This window comes from Nipponia nippon, unplaced genomic scaffold (genome assembly GCF_047370975.1).
Source record: "Nipponia nippon isolate SJK-2023a ecotype South Korea unplaced genomic scaffold, ASM4737097v1 scaffold_7, whole genome shotgun sequence".
NCBI classification, from domain to species: domain Eukaryota; kingdom Metazoa; phylum Chordata; class Aves; order Pelecaniformes; family Threskiornithidae; genus Nipponia; species Nipponia nippon.
This window is the reverse complement of record NW_028262391.1, coordinates 3,950,411-3,970,963: the sequence shown is the minus strand read 5'-3', so window position 1 is coordinate 3,970,963 and position 20,553 is coordinate 3,950,411. Positions and strand designations below refer to the sequence as shown.

General features: G+C 41.2%; 1 protein-coding gene across 1 annotated transcript in view; it reads left to right on the top strand.

Annotated features, from left to right (window-relative positions):
* FNDC3B (fibronectin type III domain containing 3B) overlaps positions 1-20,553 on the top strand; it is a 214,927-nt gene that overhangs the window by 183,153 nt on the left and 11,221 nt on the right. Inside the window, exons 23-25 of the mRNA XM_087740202.1 lie at positions 2,600-2,812; positions 16,095-16,261; positions 19,520-19,647. Of these exons, the coding sequence (XP_087596328.1) occupies positions 2,600-2,812; positions 16,095-16,261; positions 19,520-19,647 (508 nt within the window). The remainder of the gene's footprint in view (positions 1-2,599; positions 2,813-16,094; positions 16,262-19,519; positions 19,648-20,553) is intronic.

Below are 20,553 nucleotides of genomic sequence, written 5' to 3'. Positions count from 1 at the left end.
AAAGTCAGAAGTGGTGGTGGGGAGCGTGGATATTTGCGTGTGTCGGGAGTTGGGCGCAAGACCACCACGCAGCAGATGGGAGCAATAGCAAAGGAGGGAAGAGAAAGAGACGTATTTTTACCTTGTGCTGATACCTGGCAAAGGGAAGACAAGTAAATGCAGAGGGATGTTCATGCACGTATCTAGAAAGCACATCTTATCAGCTTCTGCTTAAGAAACGTGATGTGATATTTGAAAGAGATTTGTTTCAATCACTGCTTGTTTTCAAGTGTGGTAGCTGCCATTTGGAAATGAGTTAAAGTTACGATGCTTGAGGACAGGACAGGCTTTGTTGTTACTGGGACTTTGAATAATACAAAATTAAACCAAAAAAAAAAAGGCTCTGTACCCCAGCCCGTGTTGCTGTAATCAATCGACAAAAAAGTAGTAGCATTTTGTAATGTAGCTGTTGCCGTTCACGTGCATATGCTAACAGATAACTTGCCAGAATTCAGTGAAAATTCAGTTTTCACTTTTTTTTTTCCTACTGGAAAGACCATTAAATATGAATGTAATGACCCTTCAATCTGAAGCAAACCAATAACATAATATGAAATAAGATCAATGCCTATATTAATTACACTTCTTAAAACACTGGAAAAGCCTTTTGTTCTTTTTACGTCAAATGCTTGTATGCAGCAGTTGAAGAGAAGGCTCCCACCAGCTCTTTCTTTATACCATCCACCCCTTGGGAGGAGGAGGATGAAATCACCGTTGTGTAGTGTTGGAAGGTGGTCAGGATGCATTTCCTGAAGCCAAAAGGAAGGTTAACAGGAAAATGCAGCTCCACGCCAAGCAATACTTTACCCTCGTTAATGGCTAGGTCAATAAGCAAAGTTTAACGACACATTTCCACATGACTCTGTAAACACAGTGCATTCTCACAGTGTACAATTACTTTAGCTGCCTAATCAGTAGATAAGGCTCTATTATTTTGCAATATGTTTATTAATCATTTAAGCCTTTTTGTTCTTGAAATTGCAGGAAATATGGTTTTCTTGGGTTTTTTTTAATGGGAAATACTGTTCTCTGGAGGGTTTTTCCCTATGCCTTTATCTCTACCTAATCTTTTTCTAATGGTAGAGCTGAAAACTTGCTGTTCAAAGCAAAGTAATGTTTCATATGTTGTTTATATGAACCTGCATCACTTTATGTACTTCAGTCAAAATAAGCAGCTATGCCAGCCAAAGACAGTTCTATTTATCTTCTGCTTTCTCTGAAGCAGGCAGCCGTAGGGGTATACCGGGGTCTGCTCTTCTCCCTTCTCCCCCTACCACCTTCCCCAGGGACTTCTGGCTTCTTGGTGGCTGATAGTTTTGAGACGAAGCAACACTTCTTGTAGAGTCTTTTCCCATGAGAAAATACTGGGCCGCTGTGCACAGGATTTCCAAAGTAAATGGCATCTGTCCAGCTATCTAAACTAGGCTGAACTATCTAAAAAAACTAATTAGTTTGCCCATCCTGTTTTCTCTTATTTTCACGTTGATGTAACAAACTTTAGAAACCTTTCAGGCTTGTCTGTACCAATGTTTCTATTTACAGCCTCCTCAAACCTCTTTCGAAATGCATGTTTCACATTTTTGCTATGATGTTGTTGTTGATGTTACCATAGTAAAAGACTACTGCTCTTCACTCACTCCTACACGCAGATTCTCATTGTGCAAATTATTAAACTAAGGTGCAGACAGGTAAGAGAAAGTGACAAAGCAGAAGCCGGGAGTCATTATCTTAAGAAAGAAATAGCATTTAGAATACTGGCTCAGTCTTAAGGATATTTCCAAATTAAAACTTCTGTGGCTAGGTAGGTGGTCTGCTTTTCTCTTCTTCTAAATCTCCTTAATGTGATTCAAATGGCTCAAGAGCTTTTGTGCATCTTGTGAGAGTGGCTTGAGTCCAGCTTTTATTTGATCTAATAGGTAGTTCACTGATGGTTAATATGTCCACAGTTTGTGTAAGACGTGTAGAAGGTTTGTGGATTTAACCTTCTTGGTTAGCTCCTCCCGGTAGTTTCATGTATTTAGTGTGCTTTGTGAGACGCTGTGCACACTGAAATAATACTGTTCTTTGGTCTTCAGAGATATTTGCCGACATGGAGATGGGTTTCATGGCAGTGACACCGATGCTTTCACTTAATGACTTCACCTAAATTAGTCCATGACCTTTGTTAGACAACCACTACACACTTCTGCGTTTTATTTATTCATAGTTACACACTTCACATTTTCCAGGTTGCGCTTGTATCTGTGCTGCTGTCCCTTGTTCGTGTGGTTAGAGGGACTGCCATCAGGTTCTGAGGTTGCTTACCCAAATCCTTCCCCCTCTGCCTTACTGCATTTCTTGATATCTTCACTCCAGCTCTTACAATATAAACAGGATGAAAATACTTGTTTACAGAGCCTTTCGTTTTGCCAAAGCAAAGCACTGGTAGCTGGGAGCGGGCACCGTGTTAGGGACGGAGCAGCCCAGTCCAGAAGGCTGTTTTGTTTCTTGAGACTTTTTTATACCATGAACCTCATGAAAGCACTTTATTTAACATTCACCTTTTTGTTGTTCGTTTTAGGATCAGGATCCAGGCTGTCAATGAAATCGGAGCTGGACCATTTAGCCACTTTATTAAAGCAAAAACCAGGCCGTTACCACCCTTACCTCCTCGGTTAGAGTGTGCTGCAGCAGGTCCTCAGAGCCTGAAGCTGAAATGGGGAGACAGCAGTTCCAAGCTTCACACTACCGATGACATGGTCTATATCTTGCAGATAGAAGACAGAAATAAAAGGTAAGAGATATGAATCTTTTCCTTGTGTTAATGAAAATGAATTTTGGTTCATCATAATGCAGTTGTGAATCACAGTACGAAAAATGTTGTTTTCCTGAATACTTCATACCTACAAATACATACAAAATATTGTTCTAATAGGGATTCTGTGCCTGTATTCTAACTAAGCAAATTGTGTAACAAAGCTGTTAAGGTTATTATAGAGCAACTGAAATCAGTGCTGTACTGTTGAAATTTTAGCAAAACCCTGACCTCTCTGCCAATAAAAGTTAATACCAAGTTTCATGGTCCTGGTGCTTTACCCTTTGGCATATACAAAACAAAGATATTGCACCCAACGTGCTGTGTGTGTTAATAAAACGAATGGTTACAAAATCAGAGGTCTAGGAAAGGCAAAACTGAGCAGAAGTAGGTTTTTTTTGGATAACATGATGGTCGGGATTTTACGGCTGTAATATTTTGGAGCATTAGAAGATACGAGCTTGGCATCAGCTTGGTAGCTACACAATAATTATGAAATAAGGATGCAGAAGAGTTCATTCACCATGTTTTACTAACCTGAAATTTTTTTCAAAGCCATGAAAGCTTTCGGTGTGCAAGAAACACAAAACTGAACATTAAGCAGTCAATGCTTAGCAAAAAGTATTTTCCCGTGCAAACTTTGTATGGGAAGATTTGATAACGTAGCTCCAAAGTTGTGATGAGATATATTCAATAAGAAAGGGAAGAAAGCCAATGTGTGAGTGTTGCCTAACAGTCTGAGCTCTTCAGTGAATAAATATCATAGATGGCTCATAATTTACTAAGAAACACTCTCAACTAGTTTAATTAGGTAAAATAACTGATGTATCAAGGAGATAATCCTTAGAGACCTTCAGTACAGATCATAATTTGGTGTAAATTAGCATGATTCCTTTAATTTAAATAGAGCTGTGCTGAGTTTATGCCAGCTGAAGATCTGGCCCGAAAGCTCTAATTGTAAGTAATAAAACCACCATGAACAATGCCTAAATACCTCCCAGTATCTCAACTGTACGGATGCAGAGCGGGTACGTGCTCCCCTGTATTAATACTGAGAGGTGTCCAATGAATATAAATGCCCATTTGAAAGTCTGACTGATAAAACCAGTTTCTTTGGAGTGCAGTGATGCTTGGCAGGAGCCCATCACCTGCAGCAGCGTGTGATCAAGTCAGCTCTAAAGAAACATCCAGCAGGCTTCTTTTGTTTGCTTTCATGTAGCACTGCAGGTAGGATGGTGAAGAACTGTAAATGGTTTTAAACCTGTTTTTATGTTGGAGAAAATAATAAGTTTCCTTGTAAGAAGAAAATACGTTATGTTACCTGGCAGCAGAGAAGGAAAGCTTTTTCCCCTTTGCTTTTGCACAAGGCTTTAGTGTCATCCTTTGCTTTTGCACAAACTTTTCTGGCTGCAAATGGTCTCTTAAGAGCTGTTAATTAGGAGGAATTTGGACTTCGTACTCTGCTAGGTCTTCTTAGCTTTAAATTTGGCTTATGGTCCACGTGAGCTCTCGAAGATGCAGAGATGCATCTTATCTACATTGCACTGTCTCCTCCTGCTTGAACGGAGTCCTTGCGTGAAATGGCTTCCTTTGGTGGTTGGGTTTGCAGCAATTAGTTCAGATAATACCTGAAATGAGCTGTAGCCTTGAGCCCTCCGGCTGATGAAGCACACCCCGGCGTGGGCACAGCAGAGGAGTAGAGCGGGTGCGCTGTCGTCGGTGCCGGGTGCTGTGTTTAACAGCTGGAGCTGGCAGGTCTCGGCAACGAGATCTATTTATCTGTTCCCTATCTGACAGTCCCTTTTTGCTCCCCATTGTGCGCATCAGTCACGATGAGAGATGGTCCTGAAAGGATACAGCGGCAAAGTTTTGTACGTTCAGGAGAGCTATCACTCCTAATGAACAGAGGATGACAGCCCACACATGAATTGGTAGAAACAGCAGTTAGTTGCAGAGGTAGGAGTCCTCTCTTAGATCATTCCAATAAAATAAACCCCGTCGTAACTGAGGGGTTACTCACTCGTGTGTATGCTGCTGAAAAACAGGGGAGTACGGTTCTTTGAGCATCACTGGCCTCTAATTGCGCAGTGCTGCAACAGGCTAATGCAGGTAAACTGTGGACATCTAGTGGAATAATTAAATAGAATAGAATATTTCAGTTGGAAGGGACCTACGGGGATCATCGAGTCCAACTGCCTGACCAATGCAGGGCTGACCAAAAGCTAAAGCGTGTTATTAAGGGCACTGTCCAAATGCCTCTTAAACACTGACAGGCTGGGGGCATCAACCACCTCTCTAGGAAGCCAGGCTCTGGTGAAAAAATGACACCAAATAAATCATCTAGAAGGATGTTTGGGAGTCTTTTATGGCTTGAAAGCGTTGTAGGAAGGTTCCACGGTGTCCCCTCTGTTGAGAGAAGAGAGAGCACCTGACTCGGGGGAAGAGGCTGCAGCGTAAACATGGATAATTCAGAATTGACCTTTGTCATATCCTTAGTCTTTCAGAAGGTGTTGTTACTGTATTCCCTGAGACATCTGAAATTACTTATAACAGCTTCGTATTGAAATCCCTCAACTCAATATTACAGTTTTCCCTTCTTCAGTGAATCTGAGCATGCAGTTTGCTTACTGTAACATTGCTTCTGATGAGGTTTAAAATAGGAGTGAGCTTTAAAATGCTGTTGAAGCATTTTCACAAACAGAAATATAAAGATGAGCGAATTCTTTTAAAGATAGAAAATTGTCAGTAAGTCAAAATCTGAGCCTGATAGCTTTAATGGCTTTTTTGTAAAGATTCAGCTCCGGTTTTATGCAGTGACAGTCAGCCAGTGCTCTTGAATGTGTCCTGCTCATTAAGAATTGTTTTTAACTTGTCCATGCTGTAATGAGGTATAACAGGCCAGTTGTTGGAGACTAAATGTTTCATTGATTGCAAGACCTGTGAAACAAAATACTTGGAAATCTCCTGACGCTGATTAATGTAGGGGCTTGAAAAGGTGCGCACATCACAAATGTACCTGCTTTAGCTGTCATTTGCTCTTCAGTGCGTGACATTTAGGAAGATGAAATTAGCATCTCTTGTCCTTTCAATTATCTGTAGCATTAAGTGGAAATGAAGAAAAATCTGTTTCTAGAAAGCACAGTACATGGGAACGTTAGTTGAGAGTAGTTGACCTTTATGTAAAGAGGACTATAAAATTTCCTTTCTTTTTTTTAAATAAACTATCAGTTATGACTTCATTTCCTAACTCTAATAATGTCAAGAAAATCACGTTAATCAAGTTGCACTATTTTCCAGAATACTGTGGATTTTTCCTCTCCAGGTGAAACAAATGAACCTAATTATAGTAATGATTTTGATTTTTTTTTTCCCCCCCCCCCGTACTGGTAATTAGTCTTTAGTTGTTTCCACAGCTAATTATACCTCTTAGTGTCTTAAAATGCTTACAATATCCAATCTGCAAGAGAGAATTAGCAAGTACATTATTAGTGGGTCATTTATCAGTTGCTTGTGTTTCTTTTAGATGAATATATGTTGCAGTTGAGATGAATTGTGTGATTTTTGTGTGTATACAGAATCCAAATTAAAAAATATATATAATTACGTTTTAAAGGAGAATCATGGTAAGGTTGGCTAAGAAGTAACCTTTAAAAATATCAATGAAGGATCGTTGACAATTCTTAATAAATCTGTTTTTGTAAGTGAATTGTAAGAGATGGTGTTTACTGGCATTCTAAACTGTAAATGCTTTTGTTATGGTTATTTACTGAATAAATGAGTTATGACCCCATATCACTGGGTAAACAGGTAGTAGTATTTCCCTTTCAGATCATATGAAAGATTATTTATGTAGGTATTAAACTGTTTTAAAATACTTTGCTAAACTATAGGTGCTTGCCATTTAAGGAGATACTATTCTTCAGTATAAATGAAAGATTGATTCACAAAATAGAACTTGTCTAATGATTACAAATATTAATTGGGCACAGTCATTGTGCACACACTGTTTTTCTTGTTGGGATATGAATGTCCCAAAGGCCATAGACGTACATTGAGGTAGTCCTGGAAACTTCTAGTGACTCCAAGGAAAGAACATTTGTAACCAAATGACATAATCCCTTGGTTTGATGTCTTCTACTTGGAGAATTTTACCTTAACTTGAGTATTTATTTCAGGAGGCATCACCCCTGGCGCTCCTTGTCCCAGGAATGCCTGTTGTCATGGTCCGGGCAGCAGAGGAGATCCGAGCTGTAAGCTCCCAGTTGCCTTCCAGTGACTTGGGTCTTTCCTCGCTCCTGTTTGGCAGGTCGTGAGTAGAGCCTGTAGAGCCTGAGTATGAGCAGGGGAGACATGCAAGATCTTCCCGGTATTGAAGGGAGATGTGCTGTCCCATCCGTGTCAGTGCCTGCTAACCCAGATGTTAGTGATACTCCTGGTAGTACTGACTTTCTCAATTGCATGATAAGCTATTTCACGCTTTACAGAAAGCTTACAAGAAAGAGAGAACAGCGTCATATTATAAAAATCTACGCCAATATTTTCCAAGGTGAGAGGAACCAAAAAGCACTTGTCAGGAGGTGATTTCTAAGGAAAATTGAAACGTGCTTTGAACAGTAAAGCCAGTGCAGAGATGCAGATGGGCTCCTTTTTTCTGCAGAAAGGTTCAGTTTTAGGAAGCTCCTAGCTCTTCCGGTGGTTCTCCCATCATTCACTCGTCTTCACCCAGTCATGCTGGAAACCTTTTCTCCCCCGAGCATGCTGAAGTTGTATATAACAGAAGATATTTTCCCTTTGTTCCGGAACAGTTTTTCTAACCTAATTCCTCCTTAAAGAAGCATATCAAACAGCAGAGAACCCACAAATGAAGCCCATCTGTCACAGCGTCCAGTGCAGTTTCCCTGGCTGTAGAAGTGGAACATCATAGCTGATGGTTTGGTCTAAGCAGCAGTCTTTGCAGAAAGACAGTGCCAAGTACAGTCTCCGTGTGTTAGGAAGTGGTCCTGCGTATGAGCCTCGACACGTATGTTTGCTCTGCATTAACGTGAAGAGAGGTAGAACAGAAACTCAGAGAGATAAACTGCTAACTGTGCTGCCTCTGATGACTAGCATAATCATTATCTGGTTACTGCAAGTTTCAAGCAGTCTAATTAAAAAATTGTTTACACCCATGATTTGATCAAGACAATTTACACCCATTTTAGCAGCAATTACTGACATGTATCAGGCCTACTGGCTTGTGAAATTCTATTAAAATATAAAATTAGATACATTAACATATCCTTGCAAAAACCTGCAGGAAAAATCATTTTCATATTGGGTAAAACAATGATGAAAGGAAATTAACAATTAGTACCAAGATATATGGCGTGCTACGGTTTGCTCTGCAAGCCTGGCTAAATAGAAAGTTAACATTCAGAAAAGTCTTGCAAAATAGTCGGTCTTCACTTCATATTGTTGCATTGTGTAGATGAGTATTGCTGTTAACAGTAATCATATTTATAGATTAAGAGCATTCTGATTAGATACTTGGGGCTTTGCAGTAAGTGCTGCACAAATGGGAGAGAAGGGGAAGAACTGTTCCAAGTGTAAAAAGCTTAACTTGTTAATGCATTTCAGCTTTGTTCCTAGAAACAGGGGTAAAACAACATTTTTAGTAGGTACGAGTTAACTGCATGTGCGTCATCTTTTGAAACAAAGTGAGATGTGAGAAAACCATGTTAAATGTTTGAGATGAGATGTTTCAGATATTAGGCATCTAGTGAGACACAGAATTAGGTGCTGTTCCATAAGTATGTTCAAAGAATCCCTGGTTTGGTGGGAAATTTAGTAGTTAACCACACAAAACACAGTACTGTTATATTTTGGTCAGTGTACGTCTGCAGGTACTTCAGACTTCACAGATGTAACTGAATATTCCAGATGGGAGATCATAAATAAGAGCAGCATCCAGACCGAAGATCGTCGCCATAATGAAAGCCATTTTCTGCACATCTTTAACAACCTCATAAGAAAAATAATGCCTTTTCAGGATAACGACTATTTAATATCTGAAGTGGTAATGGGGTTCAGCTTGGAGCCACAGGAACACGTTGGCCAGTTTTCCAAGAGCACAGCTTTCGGTTCCAACTTCATTTTGCTGAAGCTGGTAAACTAGAGACTATGCTTTGCTTCCTTAGCGAGGGTTGCCAAACTAGATTACTGAGACTGTCGTGTCAGTAGATAGTTCTGAACGTGATGTGCTGAATGAGAATCATTTTAAGGTTCATAGACGCTATTAGTTGCTGCCACATTAGGGAAGTGGGTCGCAATGCTGCACGAGAAAGATAAAAATGCATGTGTCTGTAAGAGCATTAGTTTGCGGCTGCTGAACTCTGTTTTGTTCTGGTTTCCTTTTAGCTTTGTTAAGCCTGCTCTTATTTATATCTACTGTTACTTATTAATACTATTAATTGCTATTGCAAGCCATGGTGTTGGTAGCTGCCTAGTAATCTCGTTCTTCTCGACTGCGTAGTTTCAACAGGCCGTTGGATGCTCTCCCTAATTTCTCCCAGGTTTTTCATTCAAATGCTGTTCATTCAGATTAAGTTGTGCTCAGTGTTGTCCTTCCTATCTGTTCCTTGGCCTCTCATCTGGCTGCACACAGGAATCATCTGTCAGGCACTTTGATCTGTCTTCCATTCCTCCTGAATGTGCCCAGAAGCTCCTTCCAAAAAAGTAATTTTTCTTGTCTATGGGGGAGCTTCTGTAGGTTAAGGCATCTCCATTTCCAATAATTCCAGACATCTGACAAGTGACTATCTCTAGTAAATATGGATTACGTGCTCAGATTCAGCAGCAGATGAAAGACTATCTAGTAGAAGCAAGCTAAAAATCGATTTTTGTGTAGCCTGCAATTGTGCTAGGTAGTTAAGCGAAGAAAACAAAACTCTTCCCATCTGACTAGTATCACTTCTCCTGCCTTTTTCCACTCTCCACTTAGTTTTTGTTTTTCTAACTATAAGGAAGGAAAAGTTGCCTTCTTCAGTGACTCCTGTTGTTATGCCTATAAACAAAAATTATATTGACAGTGCATTGTGGAGGTTAGTTTCTAAACATATTATGAACAAGCATACATTATAAGCTTTCCAAAAGGTATCTTCTAGAAAACAGATCTCCAGATGAGAGGAGCCAAGGCGTCCTATCTGTTTGGTCCACACCTCACGTTAGGGCTGGAAGTCAGGGTTGGTGGAGGTTGTGGGAGCACAAAACTGCTTTGGGAACCCCTGCCCAGGTGTTTCCCTTCCCTCAGCACCTGGCTGCAAAAGACGGTGCCAAGGAGTGGCTTGGAAAGGTGCCCCAAAACTGCCATTCAGCCAGCAGTGCTGAAACGATTGGGTCAGCCTGGTACTGGTTATGGGAGCGCTGAGGGATGTGGGGATGGGCGATGCTGCACATGTCCAGCTTTTCTCCTTAAGCTGAAGATTTTTAAAATACAGCAGAAATTAAAAAATCGTGCGTTGACTTTACTCCTGTATCTCTGCCAGTCTAACAGAATAAAAGTGCACTCTATACTTACAGTGTGGATCAGAGAGACATCTCAAGGTGCTCATGGCTGGGGAAGGATAAGTTAGCCCATTGTGAGAGGTATTAGTTCATCATGCTTTGTACTTAGGCTTCAGGGTTCCTCTACAGCCTCTCTTGAACAAACAAAATGGTACTTCTGTTTTGACCCTCGCCGAAAGCTGTTCTCATCATTCCCCTTTTACTGAGTTAATTCCATTCTGCTTCTGGCATCTAGGTTTAGTAGAGATTAACGGCACTTTTTCTTGCATCAGCAGGAGCAAGCTTCAGCATAAAGCCAAGAGGCGTTAAACCTTCCGATCCGCTCCGGTGATGGGGATGCAGGCAGATTCCAGCATGCAGGGGATGATGAAGGGAGCGCTGGCCTTGCTGGCATCGTTGGAGATAGGGGCGTACCGGAGCACTGTGGTCTCCAGGGATCGGAGCTGAGTTTGTGAAATGAAGTGTGGGTGCAGTAACACCGGAGAAGCTGTGCCCAGCAGAAGGGGCTGGACAGTTTTTTTTTCTGCTCAAGAAAACAAACAAACAAACAAACTTCCATTTCAAAAATGGAAGTTCTCCTTCTCAGAGGATGAACTAGATGTTTTTGTTTTGAAGCTTTGCTTTCCTGGGTGCCACCTTGTAGCATAGGGAGCTGCTGGTGGGGAAAGAAATTCACGTAAATCAGTGAGTGTTTGATAATGTTCTTTAAACAAAATAGAGGAACAGTCCTAAAAAGTAAGTGGGGGCTATAACTGTGCAGATAACAGGGATGTTGATTTATGAAATTCGTGTACTTTAGTTTCTAATTATGCAGTTGCCCGTGTATGCTGAAACGAAGCCTCAGGTCGCCAGGTCAGACCAGTGCTGTGTTAATGATTTCTCTCCGGCCAAAATTGTGGCAGATCACCACGTTTTTCTGGGAGGCAGTAACCGAATCATCCGGATGGCTATTTTAGCCTTTGTGCTTGGCTCAAGATTGCTGTCTTATTTAGTGCTGTGCAGTAGATTTTCTTTCAAATTGAATTGTTGTAAGGACAAATGGGTTAGTAAAATATAAACAAAACCCAAGAGTTTGAAAGGGAACCTGCTGATTAGAATGTACTGAGAGCTAATGAGCGGAGGTAGAGCGAGTACATTCATATTCCTCTGCTCAACTGGAAGTGACTAAAGTGGAGGAAACAAAATAGCTGCGACATGTAAAACATTTCCAAGAAGATCTTCACTGAGAATAAAAAGGTATTGATGAAAAACTAACAGCAGTGGTGTCTCCCAAGCAGTCGTTTCAGGACGTTGTGTTCTCTCTCCTCTGCTGTAAGTAAATGAATAATCCATGACCGATGTGAGAATGTCTGGGAAGGGGAGAACTGGGATCGCTCGAGTGAGGTGAGGGGGACGCAGCCTCCGGGGAGCGTCTCCATCCCTGGAGAAAGTTGCTTTCTTCTCAGTTTCTGCTGTTATTTTACTGGAGGGGAGAGACAACACTGCAGCATGTTAAATGTGAATAATACAGATTTACTTGTGGATGATGCAAACTTTAAAAAAATTAATGCAACTGTATTGAGAATGCCATTAACCTGCAGAGTTAGTCTTTTTTCAGAGACAGGGTACCAGTTTAAGGTACACAGCCTACTGTCTTTTAAATTCAACTGGGGAAACCTCTCAGAATTGAAAATTTCTTGGTGCTTATTAGGACACTTCAGGGATTCACACGAGTGGTCTGAGCAGGTAGAGGTTGGAGAATGAACACGTCTTGGCTGAGACACAGTTGAGCATGTTTGGTGCTTTGGTTTTGTCTGTCTTGGAAGGAGAGAGTGATGAAGAAATAAGAAACCAAACACACATATTTCTATAAGTGTGTTCCTGTATAGGAACAGGAGCAATTTTGGCTTGTTTAAACCACTTGTGCCCCCGTACTATCCCCACAGTCTTACCAATGCAACTGTCCTAATGTAACATTGGACCAGCTAAGGAACTAATCCAATATAAGACTACCAATTACAGAGATCTTTAACCTCTATCAGTTCTCAAATCCAGTTCACCTTTTAGCCCTGTAAATATTGCTACTGAAGGAGCAGCATGGGGATGGGAGGTTGGGGCAGGTGTAGCTTGCCCTAAGGGACCTTCCTAAGGGACCTTCACCGCAACCATCAGCATATTAGTATTTGGGCGTGATTTCACTAGAGTTTCAACTAACTTTTTCAATGTTGCAGCTAAAAGCCTATCCATTTTGATTGAAGGGACAAGGAGTGGCAGTTTGTCAAGCTGCAGTGTTTTGGTCATGTTCAACCATGTGCCCATCCCTCAGCTCCAGCCCAGCCGTGCGGGGAGGAGGGATGGAGGAGGCTCTCTTGAGCCACGCACCCGGCTCCTCTACAAGCCACCCGGCTCCTCTACAAGCCTCCCAGCTCCCGGGGCCTGATGTACAAGTTGTGTTGCTGCCCTGTGGAGACTGGGGCTTGTGTCTTCTCATATTCAGTTTATGAATGATGTAAAGCTCTGTTAGGTAAGTGAAGTGGGATGCAGAAAAAAAAATCCACCCTCCCAGGGTACTTCAGCTATTACCCTGAAAAGCCAGAAAGATTTTTTTTCATGGCTGTGCTGTGTTAATGACCATGCTTATGGCATCCCACAGCATCTGAGAAGGAAAACTCATTGTCCGTGTTCAGATGGAGAACTGAGTAGAGGCTGGAAGAAAGTGAGGGGGAGATAGAGAACATGGGAGCTTTTCTATACACAGATTAAGTCAACTTTTAAATGCATAAGAGATTAAGTCCTTGCAAACAAACTCAAAGCTGGCTTGTTCTTAAGAAAATGTATGGAACAGGGCCTGGATAAAGCACAGTGAACAATGTCAGGCTTGCCAAGAAGGCGAAGGTATATAGAGCTCACATTTAAATGTGCTTTTTAAAGTATCTTTAGATTTAAAAAATCAACTTGCAATAATATGGACAAATTATCTTCCTTTAGACCATGTTTAATGGATGCAGACATCCCAGTAGCAATGTGCGATCACACCGATTGGTTCAGCTTTAAGTTCGTTGCGGTCCTTCAGCAGAAAACCTGGGAGACTGAAGAAAGACTGTAGGATAAGTCTCTAAGTCTATAGCTGTCTACATCAAATAACTACACTATTTTTTAAAACAACAGAAATAATTCTGGAGGAGTATAAAGTACCTACTTTAGACATGAGGAAAATACTACATTATTATAAAAAAATCACTAGTATTTTGAAGTTAAAATGTTTCATCTTCATTATGTTTCTTCATCACGATCTGCATCTTCAAAGACAGTGACAAAGCATTATTGTCATAGTAAAGCCTAACAGCAATTGAATTTGATTGACTTAGTAATCAGCCTTTCTTCTTCCAAAATTGGAAGCCCTCTTTCTTCAAAGGTGGTTGAATCTCAGAAATTTAAGTGTGCTTCCATTACAGTCTTGTGTATTGAACATAGATGCAAGCTTTTCCATAATGGTTTTTGCTTTCATTACAGATGTTTTTTGAGATAGAGAAGTGGAGGTGAAGAAGTAGGGGTGGAGATGGAAACCGGATGGAAGCATTAGTCCAATTCCCAGATGACAGGAGGAGCGCAAGTGTTTTGCCAGATCACTTTTTCAGTGATATGAAACCTTAATCATATTCAAAAGGCGAAAGTGTAATTTCAGGACTAAGTCATTGGTATTGACCATATAAATATGTCTAGCAAGTGTACTAAAGCCCAAACTGGGGTATGGGTGCTTGTGTGGTAGCTGGTAAGGTATATTTATCGTAGCTCCACGGACAATTATAAAGAGGTCATTAGTCTAAAATACTGCATTGCTATCTGTTGCCCTCGGATCGGGGTCAGAGACGAGTCTCAGCGCTTCTCTGAATACTGCGGTGGTTTCTGAGCCAGCTGCCTGATTGAGCTACAAGAAGTGGAGAGGGAGAGCGAGACGGTAGTCTTGTCTCTTCAATCTTAATGCTGTCCTAAATACATGTGCTTTTTGTTCATCGTGCAGTGAATCCCAAGAAATTTTATTCCATGAGAACAGGTCTGTGGCAGTCTTTTGAAATGTGCCATAGCTGCTTACGTGAGCCTCAGAAATGTGGGATAGTAGGCAGTCCTTACAACTGTATAAGCATAAGGCTGAAAAAAAAATTTCTTCTTTGGAAATTTGCTCTAAAATCTCCTCTTAAAAACTTGTGGGCATAGATCTTTGATTTCCAGTCAAGGTGAGGGGCTCACTAAAACTCGGTGGGGGTAGTAAGTCACATTAGTCCCCAGAGTACATTTCCAGCAATTTAAATTACCTGAACATTTCTTTTTATTACAGATTATTCTTGATCTCTCTGTTTGTACTTCCGTGGATTTCAATCATCGTGTAATATGAATTGATTTCTGTCCCTGAGAGCTAATGACAGACCCAGTTTCTTTGAAAGGCTCAAATTGGTTATACTGCGTATCTCATGCAAAGCCAAAGGACTTATTATCCCGGATAAAGCTAGCACCTAGATGGGGAGGTCAAAAACAAATCTCTTTGGCTTCCTGGTGATTTCCAATCCGCTGAAATGGTTAAGATACTTGAAGAAGAGTACTAAATCATCAGAAAAACTATGTGATCCTACGCGGTGAATTTTATGTTCTCCAGATTCAGGACTGTTGCCAGAAGACCTTGTTCCCCAGCGGAGGCGGAGCGGGTTGGTGCAAGATGCTGGGTGCTCCCTCTTTGTTTACCTTCACCCCCGTTCTGCTCAGCACCCGGGAGCCAGGATCTCAGTTAGAAATTGCTGGCTAATACATGACAGTTACTGAAAAGCATTTAGCTGAGCAGAGCAATTGAAAATAGAAGTCAGATTCTCTCTAGCAACTTGTGCTTTTTTTTCCTTCCTTTTTTTTTTTTATATTAAGTGACATTGATTTTTTTCTGCATTACATTGTTGGGCAAGTTTGTGCGTGCTGATGTTTAGTCTTGTCAATGGAAGTATTTTGGAAGTCGTTTCCTTAGTGCCGTGTCTTTTTCCTCGAGCAGAGCTGTCGGTACGGTTGTCCCCCTGAGCTCCTAAGCTGGCACCTTTTTCCATCCCCCATATCCCCCTGGCTATAATCATGCCTCCCCCGTGCCTTTTCACTCATAGGCCACCATGTATTCTCTCTGAATCTGTTTCTGCCTCTGCTGTTTGGCTGTCTTCAGTCCGTAAATTCTTCAAAACCGAGAAGTATGTAATATATTACACATATATTATGCAATCCGTATGTTCTGATTTAAATAGAGTTACTCTGGCTTAAGATGGCACGGATGTGCGCAAGATGTGGTCTTTGGGTCTTAATGCGCGAATAAAGTCCAAATCAAGCAATAAAAGATTCAAAGTATTAATCTTGTTTTAAACATACTGTTAAAGCAGCAGCACACGTGGTGCATTGTAGTAGACCACGGGTTGAATCTGTTTCGATTACTAGCTAGTAGGAAATGCATTGACAGATATTTTTCCTGATAATTCACATAATCGTTTTGCAAGGTAGTAGTTGCAAAAGGGACCATGAACTTCTGCGTTCCCTGCCCTGCTAATCGTTGTTAGCGCGTTAATAACGTGCCATCTTTGTACTTGCCTTTAGCAGCTCTGCAAAGGACGTGGTGCCAGTTTTCCCAATACGGATACGTTGCCCTGATATGTGTAATAGCCAGAAATGTCAGTGTCGCTCCAGTGTAATTACATGTTCTCGTTTTCGTTGTTTCCAGGTTTATTCCGATTTATAGGGGACCAAGTCATACGTACAAGATACAGAGGCTGACAGAATCCACTTGTTACTCGTTCAGAATACAGGCGGTCAATGACGCTGGGGAGGGACCTTTCTCAGAAATATGTACCTTCTGCACAACTAAGTCAGTCCCACCTGCAATCAAAGGTATGTAATAGATCTTTTTCCATATGCATAAGTGACACGTAATTATTGAAGTAATTGGCAAGTACGCAGTGAGTTTGTAAGGGTTAACATAAGTATGCAATAACATGTGAACAATCAGTTTGTGCTGCTTGTATATTTCTGCGAGCTGTGAAGTTACATTATGGTGGGAAGCTAAATTATCACCAAAAACTTCATATAAACAATATAAATATTATACCAACCACTGTTGTTATACATAAACTGTTAAAATGCTGCTGCTAACAATAACGTTTACTGAGGGATTGCTCTGGATACTGCGCACTTCAGTAAGGGTTGTAACAGTTCTAGTGTGTATGTGTACATACCAGCCTAAGCGTTAGTAAAGTTGCATGTTGTTTAAGTTGTGTAGGTGATGTTCAGCGTAGCACTTCAGAGTTTATTTTTCTTTTTTAATTTATAAAATTAATAATGATATTTCACATACATAAAACATTAGATTCTTTATCTCACTTGGCATGTGTTCCCCTAGAAGAACAAAAGGCCTAATTAAATCAAGTTTTATAATGAAACGTCTTTTACAGTGTGTAAGTTTTGGCCTAAGTAATTTTGCTCCTTCCTTCCAAGGAGAACTATTACAAAGATAAACTCAGCTGAAATCAGATGCACCTTTTTTTCCTGTGTGCTTAAAACTCCTTTGTCAAGCAGTACCATTTACTGTGAGAAACAGCAACTGTTAGGTTGTCGGAGAGGTTTCATTTGCTCAGCTGTATTTAAAATCTGGCTTTGGTGATTTTTACACCGTTAGTTATCAGAGATTGAGAAAGAGGAAAACACTGCTGGGGTGTAACTTCCCTGGTGCCTAGGTTAGCTGCTCTCAATCACCCCCAGGAAGAACAACACTCGAGTGCAGAAAGGACATTAGGAGATTGGCTTCGCTACGCTAAAATCGACGTATGCGAGATTCCCGCCTTCGTTTCTACCTGGATATCCCCTGGGTTTTGGCATTTGCCTCAGTGCTGTTTCTGGAAGAAGATAGCTGTATGTGGTTGGTGTAAAGTTCAAGGGTAAATATACTTATCTAGTGGTGAGCTATCCTGATTCGCTCCAGGCAGTTGTAAGGTATGCTACCTGCTGGGTGAGCCAGGCTGGCGTAGGTGAGGGTGGCGGGGAGGGTGTGCTTCACAGCTTTAGCATCACCTGCAAGTTGTCGGGGTGCTTGGGCACAGGCGTGTGTCGCTCGTGGGTGCTGAGTCCATGCTGCTGTTGCTTCCCTTAGCGGCACGAAGTGGATAAAGCTAGCACAGGGATGCCGGCATGCACTGTAGGCACATCTTTGTTTTGTTGGATAGCAATCCATTTTATTAAATTCAGATCTCACCTAGGTTTTTGTTTTGAACTCCCTGCCTGCCTCTTTAGTTCCTGTTCAGTATGACTCATACCCTGGGCTGAATATCAAGCAGTTAAGATATGGTGCAAATACCGGGTCGTGTGTGGGCTGGGACCACAGGTACATGACAAAATACTGACTCTGACAGAGAAAAGGGCACAACAAAAGCTGAGTTGGTGAACACTCACCGTGGGGAGGTAATGCCATAGGGAAGAGAGATCTGTTGAGGCAAAATGATGGTGTTGATTCCCTTCTGTGTTCAGAGCCATACAAAGGAATGTAGGTGATAAACTTCAGATGGTGTTTCATGTATCAGAAGCACATGTTTATTCTATAAAGTATCCTAATTACTTACTTAGTGATATCAACCCTAAAATAGCATTATTGTTAATGGCAGTGTTTTGTGAGTGTCAGACAAAAATCTACATGTATCAGGGTGAAGGGTGGAAGGAGGAGGGAAACTAATTGAGAGTGGTGGCGTCAGCTGAGATGAAGGCATCTATTACCAGTCTCTCAACACTGGCAGATGTGCAGAGCGAAGCAAATGGATATTGATTACATTTGGGTCCGTGTATGATTCATGTGTTCCTCTTGGGTGGTAACAAATGAGTCTAAAATTCATGTAATGTATGCAGCAGCAGCAGCATTTGTTTCTTTGATAGACTCTCCTGTTGTCTGTTTTTGTAGGGTTGGGAATCTATATTGCCTTTAACAAGCTCATGTCCTTGCACGTGCACATGTTAACCGCTCGGTAAAGCGTTTAGCGCTTTCTTTCTCCCAGTTGCATTTTTTTGGTCATGTGCTGGCTTGCTCTGCCTGATAAAAAGGTTGGTGGACGCTGGATGCTGTTGCAGTTGTTTTGATGCCTTCCAGTGGCAGATGCACAGTTGTACATGTAAACGCGCTGCCGCTGTTAGTACTCTGCTCGGCTCACCTGCAGGCTTGCCGCCAGGCATCGTACCGTGTCTTTCAGTTTTCAGCGGGTGAGAGAGATCCTTTCCCAAGGACGGCAGCATTGTAACAGCTGACAAATTGAATTTCTGAGAGTTCTGGTGAAAGCACTAGTCTAAGCCTGGCTAGAAACAGCAGGTCTGAACGTCTGAATGTCAGGCTCAGAATTAGATATGAGTCCAAGTCTTTACTTTTGCTTGTACTTTTGCTTCCCAGGCTGGACTTAATCTCTAATATAGAAGATTATTTAGCTTCCCTTCTCACATTCCTTCTCCTGTTTTTCCTGAATGAAATGTTTGATATTGTTCTTCTCTTTCCATGGCATGCAGCGTGGGAGGAATGTGCAGACGTCTCCACTGGCACAGAACTTCACGAAATTACTGCTTTTATTAATGCCCGTGTAATGCATGCGTTGGCTTAGGCTTTGAAAAGATCAGTGCACAGCATTGCAATTGAATTTTAAAAGTTCAAAGTTTTCTGTCACATCCAATCCCCCTTTCTAGCGGCTCCCACAGCTACCAGATGAGAGATGCTCTAACAGCTCACTGTCCTTCTGCAGGAGTCATCTGGGTCCTACAGTAAACTTCTTAGGAGCTTGTTAATCAGCTCTAAATTTCACCCAATTTTCTGTGAGCAGTGTTTGTCATTGTTTAATACCCTAAGAATTCTGAACTGCTTACTCAGGCAAGGCTGTCCTGAAATAAATGTGACTTTTGAGTGACTTAAAAATCCAGCTCCAGTTTTACTTCTTTCATCCAGTGCTGAGAGCAATTTGATTTTTGGCCACATAAATACAGTACAGATTATGTGCTACTAACCCCTGTGATGTCCCAAAGTTCTCTTTTTAAAATGTTCTTGTATATATCACAATGCGTGTAAAATTAATAAGATTTCAAGGCAGTCTTTATATTAAATGTTAACGTTATTTAATTTTATTGTAGCCCCTCGAGTGACACAGCTGGGAGGAAACGCCTGTGAAATTACCTGGGAGATGGTCCCACCCATGAAGGGAGATCCTGTTGGTTACGTTCTGCAGGTACTGGTTGGAAGAGAATCTGAATACAAGCAGGTAGGAAAATGGTCTTGTTTTGATATTGCTAAATTGACGATATAACGGAAATGGTCTTGAACATTTGCTGTGCTGCTTCTTTCCACTGTATTGAATTACACCTTATGGTGATGCGTCATGAACTTTGGTAAAGGCTGAGTCAAAATTAAGGACTGTAATAGGTTGTTTTCTCCCCAGAGGGACTATATAGAACATCGTTACCTTATTGGATGATTTGCGCTCTGTCCATAGTTAATCACTATTTCTGACTGAACTAACCTTTGAGAAGTGACAATTCTGTCCACCCGTGCTTTCTTCTGAACCGGCTGGTGCTAACTGTTGTCTGCAGATGAGAAGATGAAGTAGGTAGATTATCTTCCTCATTCACTAAGCCAATTTCAAGACCTCCCATCAAGGATTTCGGTCAAGTACGCAACTGTTAATTGGTTTGTTCAGCCATCCCATTCCTGTCTGAGGTTTCGATGCAAGGAAGTGTACTGCTGTGTATCAGCTGCCCCACAGAAACCATGTCTGTTCTTGCACCGTGGAAACAAAGTGAATGAAGTATGGCTGATCCTCCTTTCCTTGTCTATCATCATTAGAGATCACAAGCGGACGTTTCCCTTGTGAGAGAGAACAACTCATTCACAGCTAGATCTTTTATTTCATCTGTCACACCTCTGACTGTGTGATGACCCTGTCTTCTCCCTGTCCTTTCTTTCATTGTCATACGGATTCCAAATAAGTCCGAATTAGGGAATGAGATATGTTAAACCTTAAATTAAATTCTTAAAATTGTGAACAAGGTAGTACTTTGCAACTGTCTTTGCTTCTCTTCAGTCTGTTTTTGAATGTTACTGCGAATTAATGAATTTTCAAAAATAACATAAATAAAGGCAAGACAATTCATGTGGATGCTAAAGATTC